The 12,058-nt window shown below is 40.2% G+C and overlaps 1 protein-coding gene across 1 annotated transcript in view; it reads right to left on the bottom strand.

Moving 5' to 3' along the window:
* CNTN3 (contactin 3) overlaps positions 1-12,058 on the bottom strand; it is a gene marked incomplete at both ends in the record, with an annotated part of 238,661 nt that overhangs the window by 97,925 nt on the left and 128,678 nt on the right. The window contains one exon of the mRNA XM_081245219.1: positions 1,511-1,714. Coding sequence (XP_081101345.1) covers positions 1,511-1,714 — 204 coding nt within the window. The remainder of the gene's footprint in view (positions 1-1,510; positions 1,715-12,058) is intronic.

Here is a 12,058-nt window from a genome sequence, read left to right as displayed (position 1 = left end):
ATGGGACATTAATAAATATGTGAGAACTTTGGATTCCGTGATTTCTAAGTTACCACTTACAGAGCAGTTCTGAGAAAACCACTAGGCCTTTTACATTATATAAAACGAGAGGCGGGCTTCCCTGGTGGCGCAGTGGTTGAGAGTCCGCCTGCCGATGCAGGGGACATGGGTTCATGCCCCGGTCCGGGAGGATCCCACATGCCGTGGAGCGGCTGGGCCCGTGAGCCGTGGCCGCTGAGCCTGCGCGTCTGGAGCCTGTGCTCCGCAACGGGAGAGGCCACAGCAGTGAGAGGCCTGCGTACCGCGAAAAAATAAAATAAAATGAGAGGCTTTTTTATTCTGTATTCAATTTGGACATTTCTAGTCAAACTGAAATATACAATGTATTATGAGTTCTTAAAATATCCTAAAGAGCAAAAATTATGGGAGGAAATTTACTTAATGGTACCCTGGTAGCATAGACACTAATCTTAAACTTACTGACTACCAGGAGACAAGAACTGGTAACTTAATAAATGGGGAAGGTCAAATTCAATTATAACTGACTGGAAAGCATTTTGTGGCCATGGCATTGTGCTGTATCAGATACGGTTTTGCCTAAGTGGGACAGTTACCCAGGCTTCCAAATCTGCTTACTCTGCAGTTCATGGGCTCCCTTGAAATAGACATTGAGGGGCTGAAGAAACACCTATTTTCCTTTTTTCCCCTCCAGTTTTATTGAGGTATGACTGACAAATAAGACTGCATGTATTTAGGTTGTACAACGTGATTTTTTTAGGGCAATGTACAATGTGATGATTTCATATATGTACACATTGTGAAATGATTACATCAGTCAAGTTAACACATTTAACACCTCACAATTACTATTTTCAATTTTTAAAAGTAAAATTTTTTTCTGTAGTGAGAACACTTAAGATCTACTCTCTAAGGCAATTTCAAGTACACAACACAACGTTACTATATAATCACTACGCTGGTGAGGGTAGGGGAATGGGGGAGATGTTGGTCAAAGTGTACAAACTTTCAATAATAAGATGAATAAATTCTGGGGACCTAATGTACACACTTTTTCTTTTAATTTTCTTTAGAGATGCTTTTTAGCCTATAAAAAAATATCCAGAGCTTTAATAACGTCAAGCTGACAAAAATCAGGACCGGTGACATCACGGGAACGCAAGGTAAGCCCCAGGCTCAGAGGGCCTCGCGTTTGGCTTAATGACCTATTGCCACCATCTTGAAATTCTTCATAATTTTTGAACAAGTGACTCCTCATTTTCATTCTGCACTGGTCCCTGCAAATTAGGAAGCCAGTCCTGAGTAAGAATTATGTACAGGGACCTATGGTTGATGGAATCATTTTAGCCATTGTACTCATAAATACTTTTTCTTCTGAAAAAAAAACAAAATGATAATTCTTCAGGATATACTTTTCACTTTTCTCAATTTGTTTTTTCTTGTATTTGCAACAGCATTTCCACTCAGAATTGCCCCTTGAAACATTTCCTACCATCAGAACGTAGCACCAAAGGAGTTGGAGAACCCAGCACTCTGGCGTTTGTCACCATACTAGTCACCACACACGTGTAATTTCCCACATCCAATGGTTCCACCTTGGCTATGTAGAGATGGCCTGTCTCTTGAGAGACAAATCTCCGACTATCTTCTTCGACAAATGATGGATATTCATTGAAGATCCAAGCATATGATAGTTCTAATAAAATTTTTAGAGAAAAGAAATTCCATCATGAAGGAAAATTTTCCACAGTATATTAAAAATATCTGAAATCACCTTTACTGCAAAGCAATGCTGAGTGTTTTTATTGCAGGTCATGAAGAGAAACGGTTATGAGACATGATGCTGTGTTCATTCTGCACAATTATGGAGGTCACTGCTGATTAGCATTCTTGTGGGAGTGATATTATCACTGTCATCATTTTTGCTACTCCAGATACCTCCTAACAAGTATCTCTGGCTTCAGTCTTGCTCCCTTTTAATTTGTATCTCCACACTACATGTCCTGTGATCTTTTAAAATTACCAATCTCATCACGTCAACTCCTGACATAACACTTGCAGCAATTCCTCGGTAGTCTCTGGAATAATGCAAAATTGCTTAACACGAAAATGAGACCCTGCATGGTTAGGCCCCTGCTTATGGCTTTAGTAACTGAGAAACCCAATACTCTTTCTTGCGTCTGGGTTTTTATATATGCTGCTCTCGGAGGCTGCAGTGTCCTTTTTCTCTGTCCAAGGCTTCTTTCCTTTTCAACACCAAACCCCATTCTGTCATAACTTCCAAATGTTTTTCAAAGCTTGGTTCCAACATCACGAATCACCTCCTCAGAGAAGTCTTCCTTAACCCTCATCCTCTGAGTAAGTGCTTCTATATAGAGCAACTCTGTGCTTATACTACTTAAAGTACTTCCCACTTTTTATGCAATGATCTATTTACTTATCTGTCCTCCCACCACTTGGTAAACAAATAATGTCAAGTTTTATCCTGCCTGCCTTCCCCTCCTAAAATTAGCAAACTGAAACATCCAAGAACATTTAACAGTCCTCAATAAATATTTATTGAGTTAATTAAGTTAAAATTATGCTACTATCTCCTATGTCAGGTCCACTATTAGAGTTTTCCTGAACTTTGGGATCAAGGAAAACTAACTTTCCCCAAAGGAACTGTTGTTTTCCTCCTCTGAGATAATGAGGACTAAATAATACTATGCTGCTTTGTTCTAGATGCCTATATTTTTTAGAAGCAAGTTGTTATTTAAGTATAGTTGTTGTGGTTGGTTTATTTGATTCCTTCTTTCTGTGGCCCTATTTTCTTTTACAATTCCACTAAGCTTACGGCACTGGTTCATACTGTAATGCTTTTCCAAGAGAATCTTTAGAAAATATATGTAATCAAAATCAATTTTAATGAATAACAAGTTCAAAAATGTATTTAAAGCATAATTCCAATGGTGAAGGGTCTTTCTGCTTGGTAGAGGGGGACAGTACGTCAGTACAAAAATACAATGAGATGATGTGTCAGGACTGGGTGAGAGTTCCTGTGGGTTTCAAAGGAAGGAGCGGTGACATTCTCAGGACTGAAGAACAGGTCTTAAAGAACAGGTGAATATGAAGGGATAAAAGTGCTCCAGGTGGAGGGAAGAGCATGTGTAAGGGGATCAGAGTAAAGAGCAGTTAAGGACCTGATGGAAATGGAAAATGACTGTCTCTCTTCCACTTTCAAAGCAAATTCTGATGATTCCAAAGGTTAGCAGGTCAATGGCATACACTGTGCAGATGTTCAGAAACAACAGTTTGAAATCTCGAACTGATCTTTATGTCATGCTATCGTATCAGTACAGTGTCTCATGAAATTCCACTCAGTCACGTGATAGATCATGAACTCTAAAGTTGTTCGTTGCATTGTATGAAAACAAATGTATCTCAAACATCCACTCCACAAGTGGCTTCCTGTCTACCCTGATGGTGCCTTCTCTTGCACTAGTGCTAAACAAACCACAGAGTTGAAGAATGCTGGTAAGGTAGGCTTAATTTGTTCTGGGATGGTTAAAACTGACAGCTGTAAAAGCAAATAAACCTTTAGGCTCTTCCTTTGGCTCTAAGTATCCAGTCCCATCCCAACATTCCCCACACCCCCATAACCTAACCTTGCTTTAAAGGAAGCAAAGCAATCTTATTCTGCTTTCCAAAGTGTTCTATTTATGAAGTGAATATGACTGTACCTCTCCCTTTAATACAGGGGGAGTAAAACACCTATTGCTCCCTGACATAATGACCATAGTTGGGTATTAGAAAAAGTCAATCTTATTAAACTAGTTTATACTAAAGTGAGAATGGCTGATGGAAAAAACTTGATTCAGAAATCTTAACATCGAATAAATTCATGAAAGAAAATATTATACAGCAAGAAGAATGTATGAACAACAGCTACATGCAACAAATTGGAATAAATACTACCTATGTAATTTTGACTGAAAATGTTCGATACCAAATAAAACAAGACTTCATTTGTAGTATTTCTTTTAATCCCAAATTAAAATTGATACTACTTAAATACTGTACTATTATTATATTGTTAAAGAAATATTGTGGCAGCTTTGCCTATATGACCTAGTAATGACTGTTAAGAGAAGTAAGGGAAGGATATCAAAATTAAAATCATTTTAAGGCTGCCCCCAAAATGAGCATGAAGAAGTGCATATGTAAGAATCACAGAGTGGACTGTGGTAGACACGGAAGGGTCCCAAGTAGGTCTCACTTGAGAAGAACCTACTGCATGGCACACAGTTAACTGATGGCCTCCAGCCACTAGAGCATGCGTGCTGTGGCTGCACTTCCCCAGGTTACTACCTGCTAATGGGGCTCCATGGGGGTGTTAATGCTGGCATTCCTGCAGGATTCCTCATAAGGGCAACTACAGCTTGAGGACTCTCCATCAGAAGGGCCACAATATTTTCAGAACTGTGCTGTGCTCTGGCATTCTTCCTGCGCAAGTTTTCTTCCCCTCTCTATTCAAAGCTATCAGACCTGAATCTCAGTCTGAGTCTCCCTCTACCCATTTCTGCTCGCTCCCCCCTTATCCTTCACAGGCACTTCCTCAGGTCTTTTTTTTTTTTTTTTTTTTTTGCGATATGCGGGCCTCTCACCGTTGTGGCCTCTCCCATTTCAGAGCACAGGCTCCGGACATGCAGGCTCAGCGGCCATGGCTCACGGGCCCAACCGCTCCGTGGCATGTGGGATCTTCCCGGACCGGGGCACGAACCCGTGTCCCCTGCATCGGCAGGTGGACTCTCAACCACTGTGCCACCAGGGAGGCCCAGGTCTTTTTTTTTTTTTAATGTCTGATTCTCTGATGCCACCTTGTTGTCTCCTTCTTAGGGGACCTGAACTGACATGGTGTTGCTGAAATTAAGTAACACACTCACCTGGGTATTAAAAATTGCCCCTCCCCTCGGAGGAAATGTCTGTTTTCACTGACTACCTTTCAGATAACTGTCCCTCTCCCCAACTTGCATCAAGATAGTCCCCTCATCTCATCCCCCAAGCTCTTCAAATATACAAACCTATCCCTGGTTGATTTTTAGTACCTGCCCTCCAGACAAGCCCAGACAAGTCAGCATCCCAGAATCAGTGTAAGCCTATCCTGAGACCACCACCCAATCCCCCCACCCCAACAAGCAAAGAAGGAAAAATTCCACCATTTACAGAAAGTTCATCTTTCTGGGCTAAGTTACTGAGCAGAAGCCTTAAACCACTGGCTTACAATGGCCTTACCTATTGGAATATGATGTAACTAGAATAATACAATGGTCTTCCTGCACTATTTCTTCCAAACACATCCTCAGAAAAGCAAAAGCAAAAAAAAAAGATCTTTAACTAACAACACAAAAAACTACCTCTAAGGTTTTGATCTGGAATAAGCAGAAGACACAGGAAAATTAGGAAGATAAACCACTCTGGGGATGGAAAAGGTTGTACTGAAAACAGATTTTGAGACTCAGGCAGGTAACCTAGAAGTAAATGCCCAATACGTGGGTAGAGATGTAAATACAACTTTAAGAGAGAGCCTGGGCCTAATAAACGTAGGCAGAACAGTGGCCCCCAGAAGAAGTCTACATCCTAATCCCTAAAGTCTGAACATGTTACCTGGTGGGGCAGGAGGGACTCTGAAGATGTGATTAAATTAAGGATGTTGAGATAGGAAGATTATTCTGGATTATTTGGGTGGGCCCAATGTCACCATAAGGGTCCTTATAAGAGGGGAGTCACTGAAAGGACATGTAATGTCAGAAGCAGAAGTTGTAGTCAGAGAAAGATATTTCAAGATGCTAAACTCTTGGTTTGAAAATGAAGGAAGGGGCTGTAAGTCCAGGAATGTAGTTGGCTTATAGAAGCTGGAAAAGCAAGAAAATAGATTTTCCCCTTGAGCCTCCAGAAGGACGGCAGACCCGCCAACATCTTGATTTTCCATCAGGTGAAACTGGTTTCGGACTTTGGACCTTCAGAAGTATGAAAGAATAAATTTGTGTGTTTTAAGCTACTAAATTCATGGTAATGCATTACAGCAGCAATAGGGAAATATTATACATGGCAAAGGGAGTCTGCAGATGTGATCAAGTTGAGAATCTTGAAATGGACCTGGGAGGGCAAAAACGTAATCACAAAGGTCCTTATGAGGAAAAAAGAGAGACAGGAGGGTCAGAACTATGACTAAGAAAGCAGAGAACAGAGTGATGGGATTGCTGGCTGGGGGCCAAGATTGCCAAGGAATGCGGGCAGCCACTAGAAGCTGCAAAAGTAAGGGAACAAAGCCCTTGATTTTAGCCCACTGAGACTTGTGTTGGACTTGAAGGGGAGCAGAATATACCGCCCCCAAATATGCCTCTTTGGCAGAAAGATCATTTTAAGTAGATTAGTTTTAAGAAGGAGCCGACAGAAAAAGCTCTGAAAACTTGAGTAGAAATTACACTTTTTTAAGAGACGTTTACATTTATAAGGGGAATCTCTGTTTGTAAAGATGCCTGTCTCCCTGTACCAGGAAGAAAAGGATGACTAAACTCTTCTCAATGGAGAAGACAAGAACTTAAATCTGCATAACCACCTTACCCTTGTTTACTGTACTTTTCCTGACCACCTCCCATAACAGGCCTCTTCCTCCCACACCCCAACATTTTCTTTTCTTTTATATTTAAGGTGGTGGCTTGCGCCACTTCAGTTATCCTGGGTAACTCCTATGTATATATGAGATACACACACACACACACACACACACACACACTACATATAAAATATATATATATATATATATATATATATAGAGAGAGAGAGAGAGAGAGAGAGAGAGAGAGAGAGAGAGAGAGAGAGAGCTTGGAAGGGTAGAGGGAAAATTATTTTTCCTCCTCCACAGGCTTCTGACCTGCAGGACTATAAGATAACCAACCTGTGGCATTTTGAGCCTCGAAATTTGTGGTAATTTGTTGCAGTGGCAACAGGAAGCTAATACAAATGATGATGACAGCTAACAATGAAATGTTCACTATGTGTCAGGTACTAAGTGCTGTAGACACAATTTTCAAAGAAAAGCAAACAATCAAGGACAAAAAAGTGGAGAAAGCCTACGCTCCTAATGCCTAAGGAAGAATTAGATTTTACATAATCCGTTTATAAAATCAATACAATTAGGGAGGGGTAATTCCAAAAGTGGTATCAAACTACGATAACCTCAAAGCAAATGAATTAGTGATTGATCGTTCTGTACAAAGATTCAGACCCTTAAAGACTTATGGAAAGAAATCAAACCTGTATTTAATATGGCATACACTGTCATGAAAGGTACACAGAATTCTGTAGCACTGACCTACCTTTCTTTATAGATTTTCTCATTGAGATGGAACGAAATATAACTTTTATGTCTTAGAGTGAAGAGAGAGAAGATCTGCACTATTTCATGTATTGCTTGCATGTCTTTGTTGAAATATATATGGCATCACTCTGACTGAAAACATTAGAAAATCATGTGATTTACTGTGTTCTGAATAAAGTAAAAAATACCTGCCGTAATACTCTCAGAGTTTATTCATCATAAAAATCTGCATTTGCAATAAATGTTAATTGTATACTGCAAAGTAAAATATATCAAATCAGCATTCTTTGGAGACTTTTCAACATCATTTTATGCATGATGGTAAATAAAAAGCTATAATAAAAATATATATACTCAAACAAGCTAGGCTTTACAAAACCGTTCCCAACCTCCTGTGTATAATGTGCATAACCACATTGTCCCAAAACTTCTTGGCTGCTGGGCGTTCTATTAACAATGCTACGTGAATATGGGGAACGTGAAATATTTTTTATTAGAGGACAAAGAGGTTTTACCAATCAAAGCCATAAATTAACAAAATGGAGCACTGAAACTCTGCTTTCTAAAAAGTAATATTTGATGGAGGACATCACTCCTCCAATCACATTCCTTCCTGCATCACTTAAGTGTAAGGTCAGTCAATTTAACATGAAACATGTCACCTTAGTGTATACCTGGAGATACATTAATACACATACTACTGACATTTAAGGGTTTATTTCTAGTTCCATTACAAAATTCTATTATGAGGGATATCTAATCTTTTGTACAGGCATTTTCTAGAAGAAATTCTGTCAAATAAAATTGCAGTTGGGCAAATTTGTGCAAGTAACTTTGGCAATTTTCTGTGGTGCCAAGTGGAAAGTCTGGCCTGCTTTTTAAATATTTAAACCTACTTAAGTATGTTAAAATAAAACATATTTAAAAGGGTCTGAGGGCTTCCCTGGTGGCGCAGTGGTTGAGAGTCCACCTGCCGATGCAGGGGACACGGGTTCGTGCCCCGGTCTGGGAAGATCCCATATGCTGCGGAGCGGCTGGGCCCGTGAGCCATGGCCGTTGAGCCTGCGCGTCCGGAGCCTGTGCTCCGCAACGGGAGAGGCCACAACAGTGAGAGGCCCATGTAACGCAAAAAAAAAAAAAAAGGGTCTGAGAGCTTGCTTGATGTCACTCAAGATTTTTATCTTGATTTTAACTGATTCATACAAGTTAGAAAGGAAATTTTGCTATAGAGCTTACACATGACACCACATTGATGGAGGGTCTGGGACATACTCAAAAATCTAAAATGTAGAAAACTGAAGCCAATTTAAGTTTCAAAGAAGAACAGATAGATCAATGGTTAGGAATGAAAAGTCTGTACCTCGAAGCAGAAGGCATCTATCACCACTTCTATCATTTCAGTGTCTTGTCTTTCAAAAGCTTTTTTGTAAGTTGTTGCTTTGGTGACAGTATTATTTATATAGGTTTCCTTGTTTAGCCCTTAAATGTCTGCCTAATCCATTCTGATTCAGAGTACTAACAAGCCTGGATTGTGAAGGTCCTAAGATTAGGAGAACAATGATCAGGGAGGGAAAACACTAAAGGTGACATTTCTTTCCTCCTTTCATACTTGGGGGACCATGGGTCAGCAAGGAATGACTAGGAGGTCAAGCCCAGACTGCTGCCTGCTTTGTAAACTACATCTTTTGGAACAAACTCACGCTCATTCAATTGCTATTGTCTAGGGCTGCTTTCAGGCTGTAAGAGTAGAGAGAGTAGCTTCGACAAAGACTATATGGCCCACGAAGCTTAAAAGATTTATTTGATCTTTTAAGAAAAAGTTTGTTGACTCCTGTTCTAGGTTAATACTATCTCTAGACCAAATTATGAGCTTGGCAATCTTTTAAGATCCCTTGTCTTATTTATTTTTACTCCTCTTTTCTTTATAGGGCTGTCATGCTGTCCTACCTTTGTGAAAAAATATTTCACAAAGGTCATGAGAGACCATTAGCCTCTTGTACTCCACATTTCTTTGTTCCTCTCTCTTGCTTTAGTCGCTACCATTAGTGACTACATACCAGCCATTCCACTGTGTAACAGAAGCTTCCAAAAAATAATGCAGCCCTATAAAGGGGGCTGCAACCACCACTTTTAGTTCTACTATTTTCTTTTAGGAATGGGGAGTATTTTCAGTGGGTACCCGCATCTTCCATCACATTCTGACTGCAGTAGGCACTGACATCCTTGTCTTCATTTTTAGGCTTCTGCCAGGGAAGCTCCTCTCCTAACAAGCGCCTTCATCTCTCTCCTGGTACCTTGGCTGCTAAAACTGATACGGTGCCAAAGTGAAGCTCTTTCTTCCATATTTGTTGAGGCAAAAATGTGTGGTGCCCTCTAGAGGCTATTTGTATTTTTGCTTGTATATACACATTCTTCCTTTTTCTTATGAAGAACATTTATTTATTTATTTTTCCAGTGACCCTCCTCTCTCTCATCCTTAGTTCAAGTTGTTCTGGTGGGATTGGCTCCTTGTTGCAAGGAAATTTCAAGATGAGGAAATGCAAGTGGGAGCTTGACACTCAATACCTGATGCCTAGCAATGATTTGGGGTTAATGCGGAGACGGACTAGCAAAAACATCGTCAAGCCAGTTAGTGACAAGTTACTTCCTTTGCAAGGGTGCTAAAGAAGCAAGGCATTGCTACAGAAAGTGGTTCAGACATTCATTAGAGAAGATGAGATCTAATAAGGACAGGATGGAGTTACCGTGATGCTTTATAAAGACATGACAAGAACTTCATGCCACAGACTCAAACTGCAATTACTTATTCCCCAGCTCGTATGAGGACTTGCTGGTATCGTGCTGACACTCAACTCAGGAAGAGCGCCCCAAAACGGGAGATTTGGAACTTAAGGTAGAAGAGACTTTGGGAATATAATGCATTTCTTCTGGGCTTCCTCATCTTTATTATTAAAGTGTACCTTTCCAGAGGAGTTCAGAGACCCTGAAAATGTTAGAAAGCGATTTTAAGATTAGCTCTAAACCCAAATGTTGCCAACACTAGAAGCTTCGCTGCCACCACCTGTTTGTGCAGCTAAAAGAAAATGCTTTGTAATAAACACATTTTTGCACACTGCTACGCTTGATACAATGTGCACTTTGGTGCACACATCTTAAATATATGCCAAATCCTTCTGGCCAGGTTTGCACTTGCTTCATCACTTACACTGAATAATGGACACTTTTTTATGACTTCAGTGACAGTAAATAACATTTTCTTTTTAAGTGCAGTCCAGGAGAAGTTAGAGTCCTACAGCTCATGGGAGTGCTAATTGGAGCCAATTATAATTTGATTGACCTGCCTTGCTTATTAAAATGATATGCAAAATTTACACTGCCCTTGCAAAATGGAAATTTTCTTCAGTACAAGCTAACTTCAAGAAGCCCACCCTTTAATGAATCCAAAGGTGGTGCTTCTGGGTTATAATTCGCACATCAACTCTCAAAAGCTAATTCCAGAGAGGGATTTCACTGAGTTGCAAATAATACAAAAGAAGTCTATGGAGGGGGAAAATGTGCAATAAAATAAATGAAATAATTAGGGCTAGCAAGTAAAGGAGCAGCATCACAATAACGCTGTCCATTCCTCATCAGGTCTCCTTTTCTTTTATGAAAATTAAAATGATTTCCTTAAGGAATGTCATGGAGACTTGATATTTCCCTTCTTGCCATGTGGGTGATTTTTAAAAGCAGAATAAATGTTCATTTTCGCTGGTAAACAGAAATGAAGTTATTAGCAGAAGATAAAGTCATTCTGCCAAGTCACAGGGGTCTTCCAGCTGGGGACAACAAATGAGTCCTCAGGAAGCTGGAGAAATTAATGTTTCTCCTTCCCTCCCTGTCCAGCCTCCAGAGACACACACAAACACGCACTCAAACCCACACTCTGTCATACACACACACACAAAGTAGTACTACTTAACTATCAGTAACATATCAAACTGTTCATCAAAATAGGGTTAAATACCATTTAAAAATATATTTTAAAATGGATCTTCACCCTTCCTGATCTAGCTTTTCTGAATAACACATTTTAGAAAGTGGTGGTTCCATTATAAATTATACTACTAAAATAGTCCTAAGTTACCTGATTAAAAAAATAAATCAAACCAAAATCAAATGAATCCAAATCAAATAAATATTTGATTATGGAAGGATGTGCAATTATGCCTGAATAACTGAAATAAACATGGTAACAAAAAACAAGGCCCAGGGCTTCCCTGGTGGCGCAGTGGTTGAGAGTCCGCCTGCTGATGCGGGGGACACGGGTTCGTGCCCTGGTCCGGGAGGATTCCACATGCTGCGGAGAGGCTGGACCTGTGGGCCATGGCCGCTGGGCCTGCGCGTCCGGAGCCTGTGCCCCACAACGGGAGGGGCCGCAACAGTGAGAGGCCCGTGTACCGCAGGAAAAAAAAAAAAAAAAAAACAAGGCCCAAAGAAATCAATCACCAAAAGTAATTCCCTTCCTTCAAATCTGTGGGGCTCTATAAATGCCAATTTCTTTAGGCACTAAAGGATATGCTCTGGAGATTTCACAGCCACCTCAGGTTCAAGTCAAATATAGATAGTAGTTTGCAGGCTTTCAGAAAAGTGATAGATGACAGAGTCAGAAAAATAGCTTTTAGACCACTTCACGTT

This window comes from Mesoplodon bidens (genome assembly GCF_964165515.1).
Source record: "Mesoplodon bidens genome assembly, chromosome: 10".
NCBI lineage: Eukaryota > Metazoa > Chordata > Mammalia > Artiodactyla > Ziphiidae > Mesoplodon > Mesoplodon bidens.
Note: the sequence above shows the minus strand (reverse complement) of the source record. Positions and strands in the feature narration are given on the sequence as shown.